Consider the following 21,252-nt stretch of genomic DNA (forward strand, 5'->3'; position numbering starts at 1 on the left):
GGCTTATTATTGACACATTCATTGATGTATGTACAGTGGAAAAACATGCTGTACACTGCTCATTCAGATCAGAACATCACACAGTGATTGACATAGTACAAGGGAAAACAATACCAGATACAGAATAAAGTGTAACAGCGGGAAAAAGTGCGATACAGGTAAATAATAAGGTGCGAATATTAAGGAAGTAGGTTGTGAGGTCAGAAGTCCACCTAGAGAACCACTCCCCGTCTTATTATGGTGGGGCAGAAACTGCCCTGAAGCCTGGTGGTACATGCTTTCAGGCTTTTGTATCTTCTGCCTGCTGGAAGAAGGGAGAAGAGAGAATGTCCAGGTGGCTGGGGTCTTTGACTGTGTTGGCTGCTTTACCAAAGCAGTGAGAAATGCAGGCAGCATCCACGGAGGGGAGGCTGGTTTGTGTAATGTGCTGAGCTGTGTGGTGAACTACATATACCTATCTGGACAAGCCCCTCCCCCCCTCGGCTGACTGCTCCTGTGGCTCCTCCCACTGACCTCAGACCCCGGTATAAAGGCGATTGGAGACACCACCCTGGACTCGGTCTCCAGGATGCAGTGTGGTGGTCAGTTGCTGCTTGTTCTTTCTTCCAGCCAATAAAAGCCAATATCTCGCCTCACATCTCAGAGAGTTATTGATGGTGCATCAAGCTGCATCCACGGTTCTCTGCAATGTCTTGCAGTCACCTGCAGTGCAGTTGCCATACCAAGCTGTAATGCATCCATACAAAATGCTTTCCATGGTGACATCACCAGCAATCAGTCATCGGGGTTCAATTCCTCTGCCCTCTGTACGGAGTCTCTACATTCTCTCCATGACCAAGTGGTTTTCCTTCGGGTGCACTGCTTTCCTCCCACATTCAAAAGACATTTCAATTAGGGTTACTAACTTGTGGGAATGCTATGGTGACACTTACAGGCTGCCTGCAAATGACACACTTCATGCTTTGATAAGCATGTAATGAATAAAGCTAATCTTTATAATGCATCTGTAAAAATTGGTTAAGGGTTGACAGGGATGTGCCAGATTCCTTTTGCCTCCTGCTGAAGTGTCTTTGGTGAGCATTCTTGAATATGGCATCTTCATGGTTGGAACAGGGCATGCTATTTGTGATGTTCACTCCTAGGAACGGCATGTTCTATTTGAAACCTCATTCCTCTGGTCTCTAGAGGTGATTCTCAGCCAGCTGCCTGACACGCTGGCATTCTGCAAATTCTCCACCCATGTGTAACACTTAGCTTACCCCATGCTACTTACTGAAGCCCAGACTTGAGCCTCAAGCAAGCACGAAAAGCAGACGGTTTTGGTTTAGTGCTCACTTGGATGGACTACCAACCATCCCTATATTATCCTGAAGTGAGTGAAGATGAAAAGGGCAACAATGCCACATGATTTTTGGATCTGTGCTGTTTTTCCTTTTTTTGGTACTTAGGATGTTGGTGAAGCTCATATAAAGTATGTGACAGATATCCCTGTATAGTTAAACAGATTTCTGTCATTGATCCAGCAGACTGGAAAAGAACCCCTAGCTCTAAATGTAACGTTCTCCGAGGCACAGAGGGACCACAGGCTTGTTCCCAAAGTTTTAATCTTCAGTAGAAACAGGGAAGGACAATAGGATTGGAGATTGACGTAATGGTATCAAACTCACTAAGCATAATTAGTCTTTGGGAGGATTGGACACTGATTGAATGGTTGGAGCAAAAGGATATTTTGTTATAAGTAGATACTGAACAGAGGTAGTATCCTGTTGGTCAAAAGATAATTGCATAAATGTTTATCAATATATTATGAAGTTGCTTATTTATGACAGATAACATTAGAATTAGGCTCTTAGAACAATAATCATTGAATATGGCTTGTGTTTTTTTAAAATTACCATGGTGCTCTGCATCCAGAATGACTTAAATTACAATTATTATATCCCAAGTATAATTACTTACAACCTGAGTTCTGCAGTTCTCAGGTGATGATGAGCTCAGGGTGAGCTGTGCTTGGGCAACTTCCTTTCATATGTCCCAGTAAACTGGTGAGCAAAATAACTCGAATCTGAACTAATTAGAATGGGGAATAAATGTCTCCCTGCAACAGTCCTAGTAATATTAAATACAAGCGCTGAATAAGATTTGAAGCAAAATGATGTTAATATTCCATACCTTCTTCACTTCTCTTGTAAGCATGCACCTCTCTATCCTCAGGACAGTGGATATATCAATGCATTCCTTTGAGATTGAATTTAGCCATTTAGTAAAACTATCCACCAAAGCCAAGAAGAGGACCCAAGTGAACTTCAGGAGATTGAACACCCTCTTGAAAACATTATCTGGAAACAGAGAGAATGGGATTATTTAAAGAGACAGGAGAAACTGCAGATGCTGGAATCTGGAGCAACAGTCATTGACAACTCCTTTCTCCTCACAGACGCTGCTCAAACCGCAGTATTTCTCCAGCCGATTGTGCTTATATCCAGTTATAAAGCAGACCTTTAGCACATAGATTTTTAATCTAATGAAATTGTTGAAATTTTCAAAACTGTGATTGATAAGAGCGGAAGCAATCAGTGAACTAAGGCAGGTAGACGGCGTTAAAACCCAGTTTTTGTGATCTACATGATGAAGGAACAGGTCTGATGGAATTAAAGGTCCATTCCTCCTCTTTGTAGATGGAAACTATGGAACTCCAAATGAGATTCTCTAATTTAGAAACCACAGGTAAGTTTTCTCAATACACAATTTACACCACATCACTATCTTCTCTTAGTAAATTAATTCTTCAGTATAACTTGATTGGCCACTGGTATCCTTGTAAGAAATGAAGGCAAGCATATTGTAATCAAATCAAATTTTAATCATATTCTAATCACATGTATTTGTGTGCATTGCTCCAAATTTCCAGCATCTGTAGTGTTTTTTTCTGATAATATTTACCCCATTAGGCTCCCTTAAGATCTTAAACATTTGAATAAATTCAAATTCCAAGAAATACAAACACAACTATCTAGTCTCTCTTAATATGACAACCACGTCATCCCGGAAATTAGCCTAGTGAATCTCTTTTGGGCCTTCTGCAATGTTACAATATCTTTTATTTAGGTTAGGAGACTTGAACTGTTTACTTCTGGATGACCTCACTAATAACCTGTACAACTGTAAGAAAATCTCCCTTAAACTCCAACCTCTTTGCAATAAAGCCAATGTATCATTTGCCTTCTTAACTACACGTTGGACCTGCCTGCTGACTTCTTACAATGCATGCACAAGATTCCTTATTTTCTGTTTTCAATACATAGTCACATACATTATCCAATTTTCTGAACTCTTAGTGATTGAGCGAGCCTTTATTATCACACCTCCTCAAATGCCTTTTTAAAATCCAATTTAGAATCTCAAACTGAGGACCAGACCTATCTTTTTCCATGTTTACCTTGAAACTACTGGCATTATGATCACTGAATGCAAAGTGTTTCTCTCCACAAATGTCTGCCATCTGATTCCCTAACAGGATCCCTAATAGTTTAAATCCTGCCCTCCCCCGCCCCCCCCCCCCCCCACCACCACCATATAGAGCAATAGTAAACCTTCCTGCTAGGATGTTAGCCAACCTTCAGCTTAGGTGCAAACCATCCCTTCTGTCCAGGTTCTATTTCCCTGAATATCCAAAAATCTAAAGCTCTCCCTCCTGCACCAGCTCCTCAGCTATACATTAATGCATATAATCTCCTGCTTCTGCCCTTACTATCACGTGGCATGGGTAGCAATTCTCAGATCACAACCCTGGAGGTTCTGCCCTTAACTTAGCACCTCACTCCATGAAAAAATGAGAAAATCTGCAGATGCTGGAAATCCAAGGAACACACACAAAATGCTGGGCGAGCTCAGCAGGCCAGGCAACATCTATGGAAACGGTCCTGCTGAAGGGTTTTGGCCCAAAATGTTGACTGTACCCTTTTTCTGGATGCTGCCTGGCCTGCTGAGTTCCTCCAGCATTTTGTATGTGTTACTCACCTAGTTCCCTGAACTCACTTTACAGAACATCATCACTCCTCTTACCCAAGCTATTGGTAACAACATGGACCGCACCCAGTGGCTGCTCACCCTCTCACTTAAGAATGCTCTGGATTTGAGATTTCCCTGACCCTGACACCTGTGAGGCAATAAACCTTCGGGGAATCTCATTCTCATCCACAGAACCTCCTTTCTGTTCCCCTAACCAACAAATCCCCATCACTATAACTCACCTCTTCACCCCCCCTTCCCTCTGAGCCACAGAGCCAGACTGAACTGCTGTGGTTTTCAAAGGTGGTATACCTGTTGTTGAGGTGAATGGATACTCTACACTGGCTGCCTATACCCTTTCCTCCTCCTGATGAACACACAATTACTTGCGTCCTGCATCTTGGGGGCAACTACCTTGCTGTATGTCCTGTCTATCAACCCCTCAGCCTCCCATATGATCTGGATGGAGTTCATCCAGCTCCAGCTCTGACTCCTTAACACATTCTGTAGAAGCTGCATTTGAATGTACTTCTTGCAGGTGTAGTCGTTACGGACACAGGAGTTCCCTCTATCTTCCCAGATCCTGCAAGAGGAACTTTCCACTATCCTGCCCGGCATCCACACTTATCTAAATATGAAATAAGAAATGAAAAAGGAATAACTAATGAAAAAAAATCTACCCATGGCCTACGCCGCTCCTCACTAAAACCTCGATGAGCCAAAGTCTGAACCCCCCACTCCAACACAGGCCCACTCACACATTGGCCACTCTCACAATGGCCACCTCACTTAAAGCTAACTTTTTTTTAACTGGACTGTGCAAAATGCCTAATTATTAGAAATCCAACGTTTCCTCAGGACTGTGGCATGCAAAATGTGCCAACTGCTTCCTGCTCTCTTCTTTTAACCTCTTTATCCCTCCAATCAATCTGGTGTCTGCTTGGGACTGCATCATGCAAAATGTTCACTCTCAAAATCTACTGTATTTTCCCCTTCATGCAAGTTCACATCTCAAAATCTATTTTTCCCTTCTCATGAGTTTTCATGACTATAACAGGGAGTCAAAACTGTCCAATCCATCACCAGTACCAACATAAGTGCCATCAAAGATAGACATACAGAAAGGTGGCCAATAACATCATGAAGAATCCCATCCACCCTGCTCATGAACGGTTTATCCCACTCCCATCAGGGAGGAGGCTAAGTAGTATCCATGCCAGGACCATCAGACTCAAAAAGTTTATATATACATTTGGAAGTTTGATTGGAACTCTTTCACCCTAAGCTGACATACAGTATATATTTTGATTGAGTGGAGCAACATTTGAGTTGAAGGAAACTACGTGCACTCTATTGCAGAAAATTATGTAGTTTGGGGTCTGTTATAACAAAGCATTTTCCATAAAAGCTCAGACTTTCAAAAGGAAATCATACAGGAATGGAGAAAGCGTATGGGAATGGGCAAGAACAGATTGCTCAATAGGCCAAAACAGTTCTTTCTAGGTCACAATGATTCTACTACTTTGGCCACTGAGGAAACAGGTCAAATATTGAGTCTCATATATTAAAGTGAAACAAGGATGACATTGCATGCACTATTGTCATATATGAATTCCTGACATTTTTTCCATGTGTGAACCTGGATGTAACTTGTTATAATTAGGAAACTTTTCCCTGTGACTGAGCACTCACATAATTCCTGTATTTTGTCTACCTTCTTCTTGCAAAGTTGTCATACCTGGTCCATTAGATTGTTTATGCACTTCTTCTGGCGTGGGTAATTCTTCTGACTCCTCACATTCAATTGCAATGTGACCTAAACAAAAGAAAGTGGAATGACACCTCAGCAAACTCAAAATCCCTTCCAGCAGTGTCAATCCAGAATTTACTCAGTTTCTCTGGATTTGTTTTCAAACTACCTCAGTCACCTTATCATGCTTTGAAAATAGACAATTCTTAAAATGACTACTTGGTCTCAGAAGAAATTAAAATGAACAATGAAATACGTGAATAATACTCTTACATTCATCATCCCATTTTTGTCCAAGAAGCTTATGGATATAACTTAAATAAGAAATAGCTCATCTATTGAGGATATTTTACAGTTTGGTCCACTATTCAAGAAGATCTACGCCAACGATTTGCTTTAATACCATTTTCTCACCCTTTGCTATGTGTCCCTTGATCCTTATTCGCAATGTACATAAAAATATTTTCACTGTTCAATGACTGAGATTCTACAGACCTTCAGGATAGAAAATTCCAAAGTTTCAGCACCCTCTGAGTGCAGAAACATTTCTTCATTTCAGTCTTAAATGACTTACTCCACATTTTGAGACCATAACTCTAGCCTATAAATCAGATATTAAATCCATCTTACCTCTGCTCTATTACCATTTCTATGTCTTCATATCTATATTCTCCAGCTCTTTTACATTCCTTACTATATTTTCCAGCCCTTCCCCTATCACAATGCAGGCCTGCTGTTTCCTGTTCTCTTTTGTTCTCCTTTAATCAGTGGGGTCACTTTTCCCATTGCTGGAATCTATGTAGCATATAAATTCCTATTGTTACGAAGGATGAACAACTCTGATGGGCAGAAGGGAGCAGTCGCCCATGCCCCCCGTTTTGGAAAATTGCAAATCGCTACTGTTTCGATGCTGCTAACAAGGAAGTAAGAGAGACAAAAGGAAATCTGCCAGGGCAGTTGTTATTGATAACAGCTCATGAAAGTTAATGAGAGAGAGGCACAGCTAAGGTGGAATATCTCCTACTAACAAAAGAGGAACGGAACCATTGATTACTGCTATTGTCTTTTGGAGAAGGATTGTTTACTTGGTACTGCTCTATTCATTGAAACCCCTCAGGGGACAACCAGAGTGGGCTGGTTTGATGGGTTACATCATCCCAACCTGATTGACACCTGAGACCCCGTGAGTGAAGATAAAAGTGAGGTCTGGGGTAACACCCCTCAGACGCACCAGGAGAAATATTAGTGAGCATCAGAACCCCCACAAGACAGGGTGGGAGATCGGAGACTGAATGAAGGGTCGTTAAATTTTAACTCACAGTGTTTTGTAGCGAAACCAGTGGGGGCTTGTGTGTGTGTCCACCCTTGCCTGGGTGATGAGTCCACCACAGAAGAACGGTCTAGCTAAAGGACGGAGGGGTCATACGTGAATGGCCACAACAACAACGCATCGACGGATCAAAATCGTAAAGGAAGGTTGGCAAGATAATAGCTGTTACTGTTCGCACGATTTCACTCTCTCTCTCCACAATTGCAACACATCGACAAACAACTACTGCAGCCTGCATGAACTGAACTGAACTTTATACTTCCATCTGACAATTCATTATCCCCTAGACAACGATAGAGCTTGTTTCATTAGTGATTATTATTATACCCGCACTTTTAGGTTTAGTATTGCTAATGTATATTCTCTGTATATTTGCATTGATATTATTTTGTATATTTTTGCTAATAAATATTGTTGAAAATAGTATCACCAGACTCCAACGGACACTTCTATCTTTGCTGGTAAGACACCCAGTTACGGGGTACGAAACACTCTGAATACATTGAATCAAGAATCAAGAAGAAGCTGGAAGATGATCATCAGAGCTTTCACCACCTCCATTCAAAATTCCGGGATATCGGACTTCAGGTCTTCGGAATTTAGAAGCTTTCAGGCTTTTTAACTTCCCAGCATTTATCATTTGCTCATACTACTTTATTTTACTTATTACCAATGTAATTTTCTACAACAAAATTATCATCAATGTCTACTGGTTTCACCTGTCCTGGACATCCTCTCTTCTCCCTCCTTCCACTGGGCAGGAGGTACAAGAGCCTGAAAGCACATACTACGGGGCTCAGGGGCAGCTTCTATCTCATTGGTATACAACAACTGAATAGTCCACTTGTATGATAAGATGTATTCTCAACCTTTTAGTCTACCTCATCATCATCTTGCAACATATTGTCTGCCTGGACTACAATCTCTCTGAAAAAGTAACACCTATACTGCAATCTATTAAGACCATAAGACATGGGAGCAGAATTAAGCCATTTGACCCATTGAGTCTCATCCGCCATTCCATTATCGCTGTTTTATCATCCCTCTCAACCCCATTCTCCCATAGTTTTGGACACTTTAACTAATCAAGAACCCAACAACCTCATTGGGTAAATATACCCAATGAATATAGCTGCCTGTGGCAATGAATTCCACAAATCCCCCAACAAAATTCCTCCTCAATTCTGTTTTAAATGGACACCACTCTACTCTGAGGCTGTGCCTTCTGCTCTTTAACTCCACAGCTATAGGAAACATCCTCTCCACATCCACTCAATATTCGATAGGTTTCAATTAGGTCCCTTCTTTATTCTCCTGAACTCCAGCGAGTATAGGCCCAGAGCCATCAGACATGCTCATATGTTAATCCTTTCATTCCCAGAATCATTCAGGTGAACCTCCTCTGGACCCTCTCCAATTGCAACACATCTTTTTTTAGTTAAGTGGCCCAAAACTGCTCACAATTTTCCCAAGTGCAGTTTCACCAATGCCTTATAAAGCCTCAGCACTACATCCTTGCTTTTATATTCTAGCCCTCGCAAAATGAATGCTAACAATGCAATGCCTTCCTTACCACCAGCTCAACCTGCAAGATAACTTCAGAAAATCCTGCACAAGGACTCCTAAGTCGCGTTGTACCTCTGATTTTTGAATTTTCTTTATGTTACTCTGCCCTTTTATTCCTTCTACCAAACTGCATGACCATACACTTCCCTGCATTGGTTCCCATCTACAATTTATTTGTCCATTTTCCTAATATGTCTATGTCCTTCTGCAGACTCCCTGCTTCCTCAACACCAGCTGTCCCTCCATTTATCTTTGCATCATCCGCTAACCTGGCCACAAAGCCATAAACTCCTTCATCCAAATCACTGTCATATAACTTGAAAAGAATTGGTCACAACACCAATCCCTGCAGAACACCAGGGGTCACCAGCAGCCAACCAGAAAAGGCCCCCTTTGTTCCCACTCTTTGCCTGCTTCCAGTAGCAGTTAGTCTATTTTCTATCCATGCTAGTATCTTTCCTGCAATATCATAGTCTCTTGTCTATATGGTATCACAGAGCCTCATGTGAGGCATCTTGTCAAAGGCTTCTGAAAATTCAAGTAAACAACATCCACTGAATCTCCTCTGTCTATCCTGCATGCTATTTCCTCAAAGAATTCCAACAGATTAGTAGGGCAAGATTTCCCCTGAAGGAAGCCATGCTGACTTTGGCCTATTTTATCATGTGCCTACAAGTACTCCGAAACCTCATCATTACTAAGTGACTCAAACCATCTTTCTGATCAACGAAATAAGGATAAATGGCCTATAATTTCCTTTCTTCCGCCTCCATTCATTCTTAAAGAGTGCAGTAACATAATTATTTCTTCTCCCCAAGGGAAAACTACCTCAAAGCACTGATGTGATGAAATGATCTATACAGATGGCATTGAAAACAAAATTTTTCACTTTACCTTGGAACAGCAGGAGATACTAGTTAACCAATTACCAACTTCCAGGATGCACTAATGAAAATCCAAATATCTGTTCCATTTAGCATTCAGTAGTGAGCACCATGAATTGGGACTTGGGAATATATTCCTGGAGTTCTTGACTCAATAATACCATGGGAAGACTTCCATCACAAGTAGTGCAGTGTTTCAAGAAGGCTGATTACCGACAATTGATCAGGGATAAATAAATAATGGGCATTAAACAGCATTAAAAATGTCCATATTTTGTTGTGCAGCAAAGGGAGAGCTGTATAATTAATTGCATCAAAAATCACCTTCCGTTTCTCTTTTACCGAATTCTCGTTTCTTCCTTTTTTCCTTCATTGCCGATTTGGAATTTTTCATCCAAGTCTGGTAAACGAACTGCAGAGAGAGAAGTTTTGCAGAGCTTCTTAATCACAGTTAAAAGGCAAATGTAGTTCAGTACAAAAAGGGTAGGGAAATGAAGCATAGAGCACAAATGGAATAAAAGTACTGGTATCACAGTGGGTTCAAAACATGGAAGGCAAATTAATTTCTTTATTAGAATTGTCAAACTCCTAACTGAACTATTGAGTTTAGGAAGATTTTTTTCCGGGACCTGTCATGATAAACTTTTACATTTATGTAAAAAATAAACTGATCATCAGAGTTTTAATGCATATATTACTTTGCATAAGATAATGTAACACAAAGTATCCTGAGACAAATTGGCATGTAAAATTTGGAAGTGCTGATTATGAAGTCTTCAAGTGACTTGAAATCAGGGAGGTGCAACTTGAACATAGTGGGTAGGATTCCACAGTATAAAGACCAGCATTATTCTGGCACTTTTGCCCTCATAAGTCACAGAATAAGTGGGATTGGAAATTGAAGACTCATTCTATGTTCTATTGTGGTTGTTCTAGAGCAAGCGTGCAAGAGCATCAATCTGCATTGACTGACAGAGTGCCTGATGAAAGGTCATCGGCCTGATACATTAAACCTGCTTCTCTCTTCACATGTATTTCCAAGCATTTCCAGCTATTTTGGCTGCTGTTGGTCTTCTTATTTTTTTGATGTTTAAATACCACAAAAGAGAGAGGCTCATTATCCACATGGAAGATTTACAGTATTTCAATCACAAGGCTTCTTCAAAAACAGTGGAATGTAATCATGTAATGATTTTAAGCTAACTCGTTCTATTTATGAAATACCTAATTAGAACATCACATAAATATAAGAACAATAATGTTATATGTTGGAAGAGAGGCTAAAATTTGGTCACGTATTTGGAGGAGTTGTTAGATGATTAAGAAGCATGGATAGTAATTAGTAAAGTTAATATTGGTACCGCTGATTTAGTTGCAGTTAGCTGTAAGCCTCTGCCTCAAGAATGATTTCTTTGGCACACAAAAATAATTTCTGGTGATGTACAGTATTTTCTCGATGTTTTGCGTCCCACAGTTGGTGTTACCAGTCGTGTGCACACACACACATGCAAAGCAAGCACGACAAAAGCCCGAAACAGCAACTCCGGTGTAAAGCAAGCACCAATGCAAGGCATGCAGCTTTTGCTATACCGAAACCAAAAGATGACCAGACCACTAACATAAAAATATACAAAATTAATCAGTAGTCAGAAGATACTATTACTGCTCTCTACAAAAACTATCAAATTTCATACCTCCAATTTTTTCTTCAATTTTCTTAAAAGTTAGTCACACCTGTTTTAATATATCATTGAAATCTCGCAAATAGATATTTCCACAAAAAATGGCCTTTGATTTTACACATTTAATGTATTTAATTTGCCTTTAATAGTACATAATGTTAAATTACAGTAATTGTTGCACTCTGGATTAGCTTTGTGTTTTGCTTATCCAAAAGTCTTGCATATTGATTGGAATATATAATATTTCCAGATAATTCTTCAGTTCAATTTCATTTTAAATTTGTTATTAAATTTTTCCCTGTCAACTTTTCGACTACCCTTCTCTCTATGCAATATCTTAGAATAAGTAAAAGATGCAGGTGGAAAGCCAGTTACAATCAGCTAAACTGATACTGATTAATGAGGGAAACTGCAATTCCACTTACTGGCACTCCCAGGAGATGACAGCAATAACAAATTGTCTGATCACTTCCACTGATATAAATAGATATTACATGATAATTGTACCATTGTGCTTTAACATCCATGTTTTATTTTTTTAAACCATTTCAGTCAATTTCTGAAACAAAAAAATCTTCATTCAAAATGCTGTATGACCAAAGAACTGCCAGCTAGTGGGAGTTTATTGTATTAAGTGAGATGACAGATCTTAGAATGAGATAAAATGGCTGAACACACCCATGGAATATCTAAGAAATACCTTTACACCTCTGGCTACCAACTGAAGTATGGTTTTTGGCAGTTTTAGGATAGACCTTGGCAATGCTATCATGGCTGATGCAAATTTCCGAACTGCTCTCTAAGGAGAAGGACAAAGTGAGGCAATTGTTAGTAGAGAGGCCCTAATAATTAGTTCAAAATCTTTGAGGAAAAATTCATGTTAGTGTTTTAAGGTTTGACATTCATCTGGGATGTTATTTATCTTTGGTTTACATGAAGAAGTGGAAATAGCAAAAGTTGATTTGGATTAGTGCTGAGATTTCTCCTGAAAATAAATATTTTGAATTTCTAAATTATCTACATTTAAAATAGAAAAGTAATTAGATTTTCCTCCTTACATTTGAGGTAATAAGTAAGTCATAAGGTGGAATATAGTGGACCTTTTTTTTTCTCTTATGCACTAATCCATTTCGACCTGACAAATGGTTTCACCCCAAAACATAACACCGTTAAATATAAGAAAACTCTCTTTGTAAAGTACTCTCCCCTCAAATCAAGTAACATCATGATGAACCTCCTCTTTACTCTTTCCAGTGCAACCACATCCTTCCTATTAAGTGGCAACCACACACAATACTTCCTGTGCAGTCTAACATAACTTTTCAACTTTTATATTCTATACCCCAACCTGTGAAAATATGAATGTCATCTGCCTCTTCCTTGATCACCTTATCTACCTTTCGTAGCCATTCCTGGAACCAAGTACTTGAACACCAGGTCCCTCTGTTCATCAACATTCCTCAACAACCTACCGTATGTATCCTGTCATTACTCGACTCCCTATAATGCATCACCTTTGTTAGAATTAAATTCCATCTGCTGCCTATCCTCACAACTTTCCACCTGATCTAATATGTTGCTGTAGTTTAAGACAACTTTCCTTGACATCCACAGCACCACCAACTTTTGTGACATTTGCGTACAGTGAAGAGGCTCCCGTCCCTGACAGGATTGGACGAAAAGGTCTGAGGTTGGAGCGTTATGTGTGAGGTATTTTATATCAGTGGATATTGGAAGCCAATGTTAAAGATGCTTTTTGCTATTGGTTCAAAAGTACATTGAAAGTGTCCAGGAATTTTAGGTGAAAGACAAAATTCAAGCAATGAGGGTGAGGAGTGTATAGTTACAATGAGTGATGGAAAGAGCTTGGGGTTGTATGAGTTATGAGTGAATATAATTGGTGCCGGAGAGGGAAGAGGGTTGGAATAAAAAAAAGACACACGATAGGACCCTCAATTTTGCATTTTTTAATATTTGGACAAAGGATGAAATTTGGGGTGATGAGGAGTTTTCATCTGTTCATTAGGCTGAAGTGGATTGTGTATGCACTAAAATGAATAGTTTAGCTGAATGGTGCTGAAAAATGCTGCTATTTTTAGGTGTATTAATGGTGTTGTCATGTTGCTTATCAGAATAACTAAAATGCTGAAACATTGGCATAGAGCCATGGCATGTAATCTACAATAAAGATTTGAATATCGAGTGGTTTAAATTCCAGATTATATCAGAAAAATCTTTGTTCCTCTTTTATTAAGAAATTTGCTGCTGTTATTTCTATATCAAGCACATTGGGACTTTGACTACATTTGTCAATGCAGAACTCGAAAAAAGAGCAAAAATCAGAGAATAAACCTGACAGAAATAACCTTAAGTGCAACACTTCAGTGAATGATCTCAAGCAAAAGCTTTATCCTTCAATTTAATCCATTAAAATCATTTTTTCCCTATAAATAAATCATTGCAAAACAGAATTCATCAGTGTCACTGAGAGGTTAATGATTAATATACAAGTTCTATATAGTTAACCTTGGACATTGGCAAAATGGAAACAAAAGTATTACCAGTAATTGGCACAATACTGCATTAAGAAGCATCAAGAAGAAAGAAAAATAATAAGAAAAATACACACAGCAGTATAACAATGCATTTTTACAGAGACTTGACAAAATCCTGCTTTCCATCTGTAGCATATCTGCATGGATTTATGTCACAGTTGATCAGGTGTACAAGCCAATCTAAAAGCACTGCCACAACGTTGATGTAAGCACTATTTAAGGTTCTTCTTCACATACTTTATGATCATGAAAATAGAGTTTGACTTGAAACTTTATTTCTCATGTTTTGATGCAGGAAGAAGAAATTCTTACATCCCAGTCTATCTGCTTAAGTAGATGCAATAAGTGACAAACAGTTATGATAAGCAAACAACATGTCTAACTTGAAGATGGGAAAGAACAGCGTACATTAAGATCCCTAAAGACATCCAGCTCAATATAAACACTTCCAAATTCTAGTTAAGTTCATGGTGATTTAAAAAGTTATAGCTGCAATAGAATGTGTAAAACATTTTAAAAATGTTATTCATTTAATGCATTTCTTTTTGTCAGTTATTCCAAAGAAAGGTATCAGCAGGAACATTGTGAAAGAGCTCACTTATTCAATTAGATATTGTACTATGAGTGTATAAAGAGCAGCTGGTGCATATCACAAGTCCTGGTTATGTGACTGCTGACACCAGGCAGACAATCTCTTAGGAGTATTGTTAAAGGATGGGGTCACCCGTCTTGTAAAGATACTGCCCAGAAGAAGGCCATTTCTGTAGAACTGGCTAAGAACAGTTATGATCATAGACTATGATCACCCATGTCATATGATGATGATGATGACGACGACAATGACTTCTAGAGGTCTTCATTGTCGTACAAGTCATCAGGAAACCTCAAATGACTATGCTTTCTTTGCTTACTTTAAACAACTGTATGGTGAATTTTCAAAGATTTAATTTTCCAATTCCAAACTTTTCACCGGGAAATTTCTTAAGCCTTTCCTTGTTCTGTCACCTGAATTTTGATTGAATTATAGTACAAATCCCATCTCCTCCATCAAAAGAGAATTTCATTGAACCACATTTTAAATTACAGTGATAGAGCATGAGAAGTTCCATGGGTTCTTTAAAATTCAGAGGTGTATTTCTAGTAGCCTTATCTTTGCTCTTGAAAACTCCAATGTTTACTGCAAACAATTCCTTGGCTGCTAGCACGAAATGAAGTGAAGAATAAGCTCACCATGTCTATGTTGACCATCAGGAAGGTTTCCATGCTAATCCCATTTACCTGCATTTAACCATTGCCAGTCAAGAGGCATTCGATTACTTAAATTAGTTACTAGATAGTTAAATATTGTGAGAGTACATGCCTCCACAACACACTCAGCAATACTTTACAGATTGCAACCACCCTGAGTGAAAACGTTCTTCTTCAAATCCCCTCTAAACCTCTCACCTTTACTCTACACATGTGCCCTGCAATTTTACGTGGAAATATTTCTTAGTATTCACTCTATCTATGCACCTCATAAATATGTATACCTACACTGCCTGGTTTCAGTTATCAGCAATGGCACAGCAATATTTTGCATGGTCTGATAAGTTGGAATCACAGTGCCTCCAATTACGGATAGTCAACACATGTTATCTTCACAGAGATGCTTAGATCCCACAAGTGAATAAAAAAATAGTTAGCACCAACAAGGCAAAGGTTAATGTTTGATGTGCAGGACTTCATACTCTCATTGGAAGTAATGAAGTTCCTTATCCAAACTCATCTAGTATCAGGTGCAAACTAACCATGTATTCAGATATGACCAGGTAAGTTTTTGCCTGAATTTTTAACAACTGAATGGGTATTCAGTTTCATGTTGTTGCTATAGAAGGTAAAGGCAAAGTAATCCAGCAGTAGTGGGGATAGAACAATCCTCAGCAAAGCCTGAAATTCTAGCCTAATTCAACAAGTCCTTCCAAATCTATGCCACTACAGTGAAGGACATGAGCAGCATACATAGAGAAATCCAGTCACCTACAAGTTCCTCTGCAAGTTGTCTAGTATCCTGACATGGAAGTATGTCACTATTCCTTTGTAGCAGATAGGTCTAAAACCAGGAAATCCCAGCTGTGGACAAGTAGTGTTTTGAGGGATGGGTAAAAATTGTTGGCCTTGTAGAAGATGCTAAATAGATGGTTTAGCATCTGGAAGACAAAAAAAGTCAATGTCTCAAATACAACATTAGACCCCAATAAGAAGTGCAGAAGCTCCTGATCCAAAACATTAATCTAACTTTCAGATGCCGGCTGATCAATACATTACTGTTATTTATTTGAATGGTTAAGGAACAGCTTGCTGTAATAGTCTTCAAATAGCCTGATGTAGGATGTTGAGTGACCTTCAGTCTTAATTTTAAAGTTATTAGTAAATGAACTGCTATATAATTCCAGAATATTACCTGGAACCCTGATTTCTTTGGTAGTTCTTCATCTTCCCTGACTTCTTCATCATTCTCCTCCTCACTGTCTGTCTCAAAGAGATAGTAGTCTCCACTTCGTACCACTACGCAGGAGAAAATAACATTAATGGTGCAAAGACAATGAAATGGTTGGGCTATTGAATTTAACCTTTCAAAAAGGTATAATGAATTTCTTCATTTGATTTTAACCAGCTGGTATGAATAAAACAGATGGAAAATTCTTAATTTGCCATGACAATAATGCCAAAGAGAGCAAGTGTAAAGAACATACAGCACTAATCTACCAAAACTGTTACCTGTATCCAACTCAAGGAATGCACAAGGAAATCAAGAGGAGGTAGCCAGGTTGACAGATCTTAAGAACGAACTAGTAGCAGATGGAAAATGTGAGAAAAGATGGAGAAACAGAGAACAAATATTGCAAAGACTGGCAATATTTCTGTGTCAGTATAGTAGATAAGAAAGTGAGATGTTAAAGCAGAGGCTCAATTGAAGTTAGGTCAAATGTAGATTCCGTGGACTGATTGTTAGAAATATAATTTTTCGCCTTGTGTTTTTCAATTTCAGTTCTAAATACTCCATGCAGAAGCATGCATTTTCAATGGAAATTAAATAAGACAAAATCTGGACAATAAGTAACATAAAATAACACTGAATTTCAGCATAACACAATTCATAACAAGCTTGTTTCATAAGGTTTGTCTTCAGATTTACATTTGAGTGAATGTCAGCACATGAAGGAAGCACATCTAGACATAGACATGGTTGTTCTGACAATGAATGTTAACTTTACAGAAGAGCTGTAAAAACAGTTAACTTTTTGTTAAAGTTATTTATTGATTACACGTGTACTGAATTGCAAATAAACTATTTAAATAATAATATATTATACCTTACAATCAATTCAGTATTCACTTGTAAAACGAATCACATAATGAAAGTAAATTGTCATTGACTTCACACATCTTTCTGTCTAGTTATATTTTCACTGTATTTACATCGAAAGGGTAATTGCTTAATCATAGGAGTAAGGGATGCAGGTGGGATGAGGACAATGAAGGTAGATGTAGCTGAATCAGCAGATGGTTTTAACTTGTGCGTTTAAATACAAGGTGAGAAGTATTGACCAGATCATGGCATTTGAATGTTAGTCTTAATTTTGTAGGTTTGCGCTTGCAGGATTCCCAGTAACACTGAGGCTTTGGTCCTGGGGCTCTGCTGTAGTGGAGCAGATAGAGAGTGGAGAGGAAGCCCCTGAATGAACCCTGATCTATCATTGTTCTGATGGCTTTTGTGCCATGCGATGCCCTCACCACAGTATTCAATGCAGCCAGAGATGTTTTAAAATGTTCACAATTGAATTAAATAATAAAAGGTACTTTAAAAAGTGAGTTACAGAAAAGTAAAAAAACTTAATTGTACAGTAATACAGAAAAACCCAGCGAAACTCAATGAGTCAGGCAACATCTATGGGGAGAACAGTCAAATGAACAATTCACTTCTTGGATTGAGACACAATATCAAGAACAAAAAGGAAAGAGATGCCAGTGATAGGTGGATCCAGCTGAGAGGGAGTGTGATAGAGAGGTAGGGACAGGGAGTGGCAAAGAAGTAAGAAGCTCGGAGGTGATAGGTGTAAGTGCAAAGGCTGAACAAGATGGAATCTGATAGGAGAGGACAGTGGATTATAGAATAAAGGTGAGGTGAGGAGAGGAACCAGTGGAAGGAATGTGTGGGTGGCAGTGGAAGGTAAAGAGATGGGGTAATGGGGGCTGGTGGAATAACAGGAACAAAAAGGGGGAATAGAAATGTGAGGTTATTGTGAGATAGAGAATTTGATATTCCTGCCATCAGGTTGGAGGTTACCAATATGGAATCTGAGGTGCTGTTCCTCTAACCTGTGTTGAGTCTCAGCTTGGTTGATATAACTCATTTTGAAGGTTGATTAAAGTCATGAGGAATAGGATTCATGGGAGATAGCATAGACTCAGTGGGTCAAATGGATGTCTATATCATAAGAAAATATGAAATAAATATGAGGTATGAACAGAATCAGATAAAGGTTGAAGTACCAGATAAGAAATGTATCCAGTCGCATTGTTCAAGAGGTTATCAACTCCTCCTTGACTGGAAAACGGACGGGTAAAACAGCCCAAAATGCCATGATGCGTGTTTAGTGATTCTCTTCAGGAGAACTTGACAGCCATTAGCATGATTTAGCACATTGCTAACACACTTATAAAGAATGGTTTATAAAATGGTGGCAAGCTCAGTTGTAGTGGCTTCTATGGGGACCAGGAAAAGTGTCATTGTCTTTTTTTTAAACACTTTTTTTTCAATCCCAAGATCCTGCTTGGGCATTAAAAACTTAAATCAGTGAATTGCACATTGGTGGAGAAACAGAAGGAGCTGAACTTGCTGGGGATTGCGCTGCTGCCTCTGGCAGAGAGGCATTGGAGGAATCTGTGCATGAAGGCAGTGCTCATTCTAACAGCATTTGTCTTAGCTGCTTTTCTTGTGAATGCAAGACCCTGTTGGACATTGCTAATATGCAATGCTGCGGTCTAATTCACCTATTTATTGCTGGATGGCAGGGGCATAACGAGGACTAGGCCTCAAGCCTGGTGTTGCCTGTTTACTGCTGCCCAGGAGAGAAGCGTTGGAGTTGGCTTGCTCCAGCAGAGTACTGTGGGCGCCTGTGGCATGGCATCCAAACTGGAGTTAGTTTCCCTCCCCACCACCCCCAGTGCTTGCTTGGCGGAAGACAAGCTGTATTGTGTTAGAATGCTGCAACACTCATGGACCTGGACAATATTTTTTGGTGTGACTGTATTTTATTGATATACCGTGCCTTGAAAAAGTATTGAGCCCCCAACCCCTTGTTCACATAAATGAGTACTACAACCAGGGAATTTGATCAATTTAACAGAGAGTTTTTATTTGTGAATTGCATGCTCTCTTTTTTTCCCCACAGCAGAGCCCAAAATACAGGGAAAATCGTAAAGCATGAGAAACTAAAAATTCAAAACCTGAAATGTCAGCAGTTCAAAAGTATTCATTCCCATTTGTTCAGTGCTCAGTTGAGCCACCTCTCTCTGCTATTACAGTCAGTAGTCTTTTTGAATGTATCTCTATTAGCATTGCACAATGCAATGGAACAAGATTTATTCATTCCTCATTGTAAAATCACTCAGGTCAGTGTGCCGGGTCAGTTGGACGTCTTGCCAGAGATGTTTGATCAGTTAAGGACAGGACACTGTCTGGGTCACTTAAGGACATCAATTTTCTTCATTTGATGTTGCTCTGGCCGTGTGCTTTGAGCTGCTGAAGAGCATCTCCATAGCATGATGCTGTCTCCACAATATTTTACACCGGGGATGGCTGATGTGCAGTATTAGATTTATGCCACACCTATCAGTTAGTGTTGAGGCCAAAAATTTCCACTTTAGTCTCATCCTTCTTCCATATCATTATGGTATCTTCAAAGTGATGCTTTGCAAAGTGTTTATGGACAAAGATTTATTTTTAGCCAGGATTTCTTCCTTGCCACTCGTCCACAAATACCCTTTTTGTGCAAGGCCTGAGAGATTGTGGAGCCATGAACATCATCTTCAATCGCAGCCACTGACTTCTGTTGTTCACTCAGAATGACTGTTCGCATCGCAGTAACCTCTCTTATAAGTGCCTTTCTTCTCCAGGAATGAAGTTTAGCAGGGTGGCCTGAACTGGGCAATGTGGCTAGGCAGACACTGAGCTCCGAGGTATGTTCAGCGCCCTTGAGATGGTCGTCTACTTTTTCCCAGATTTGTGCCTCTCTATTCTCATATCCCTGAATGGTTTTGATTGCTTTTTTGTCTTCATATTGGTTTTCATCTGTTGAGAATCTACCATACAGTTGGACCTTACAGAGACAGGTGATATTTATTCTTACGAATTCATTGAAAACAGGCGATCCTCCAGTTTCCTACATTAGCAAATTGGATGAGTTGGTAATGTATTACACCTGAGGATAGTTAGCATAATAATCACAAAGGGCATGAATATTTTTTCAGCCTCATAATTTTGGTTTTTAATTTTTAGTAATTTTTGGACAGGGTTTTAGAATTTTTCTTTTGATTTGACATGATGCATAATGCTTTGTAAATTACCTCAAAAATACTACTTCAGTATATTTTAAATTTAAAAAATGAGACAGTAAAGTGTGAAAATTATTGTGGGAGCTGAATACCTTTTCAAGGTATCGTATGTGCTTCCCATCCTGCATGTTCTATGTGCAATATATGCCCTGTGCTGTGCATGGCTATTGGTACTGTGCTTTTCAGCTTGGCTTTGGAGTAACACTGTTTCATTTGGCTGTATTCATGGCATTCATATATGGCCGAATGACAATTAAGCTTGTTTACCCACACCAATTGTCCAAAATAACTGAAGCCAAATATCTTAATAGTAAGCTCAAGCTAACCACTTTAAAGGTGTCAAATGGATTTGGCTTTTCAAAATTATAAATAGACAGAAAGGAATCAGTTGTGAAAATTAATGACAATTCTGTGTGAAAATCAAGCAGTCCCAGCAAACCTCGAATGAAGTCACACCCTCCCCCCAAAAGCTCACAGCATCCCAGAACTGACCTTAGCCTCCAAAATAACCAATTTGGTTTGGTGTCATACATTTAACAAATACTTCATTCCCTTGAATAGATCAAGACTTTCATTACTTTCATGCCTCGTTTATTCACATAAATAAAATTCAACCCAAAACACATCAATAAAGGAGGCCGCTTGATTGTGTCAAACAGGTGCAAGTAATGAAGTCTTACTGACTGGCTGAACAGCATTGTTATGCTTCCTGTGTGCATTAACAAGCTGCATTAACACAGGTGGCTTTATAGATCAGGAAAAAAACTTGAGAAAGCTAAGATACTGTGTCCTTTAATAATCAACCATTTAATTTTTGTTTCCATGTTGTGTTCATAACCAATAAATAAAAAAAGCAATTGACTTCCATCTGACT

The 21,252-nt window shown here is 39.1% G+C and overlaps 1 protein-coding gene across 1 annotated transcript in view; it reads right to left on the reverse strand.

The window, feature by feature from the left end:
* Positions 1-21,252, reverse strand: part of LOC132397577 (piezo-type mechanosensitive ion channel component 2-like) — a 566,872-nt gene that overhangs the window by 64,725 nt on the left and 480,895 nt on the right. Inside the window, exons 32-36 of the mRNA XM_059976392.1 lie at positions 16,222-16,325; positions 11,924-12,022; positions 9,866-9,953; positions 5,750-5,827; positions 2,173-2,339 (exon numbers count right to left, since the gene is read on the reverse strand). Coding sequence (XP_059832375.1) covers positions 2,173-2,339; positions 5,750-5,827; positions 9,866-9,953; positions 11,924-12,022; positions 16,222-16,325 — 536 coding nt within the window. The remainder of the gene's footprint in view (positions 1-2,172; positions 2,340-5,749; positions 5,828-9,865; positions 9,954-11,923; positions 12,023-16,221; positions 16,326-21,252) is intronic.

This window comes from Hypanus sabinus, chromosome 1 (genome assembly GCF_030144855.1).
Source record: "Hypanus sabinus isolate sHypSab1 chromosome 1, sHypSab1.hap1, whole genome shotgun sequence".
NCBI classification, from domain to species: domain Eukaryota; kingdom Metazoa; phylum Chordata; class Chondrichthyes; order Myliobatiformes; family Dasyatidae; genus Hypanus; species Hypanus sabinus.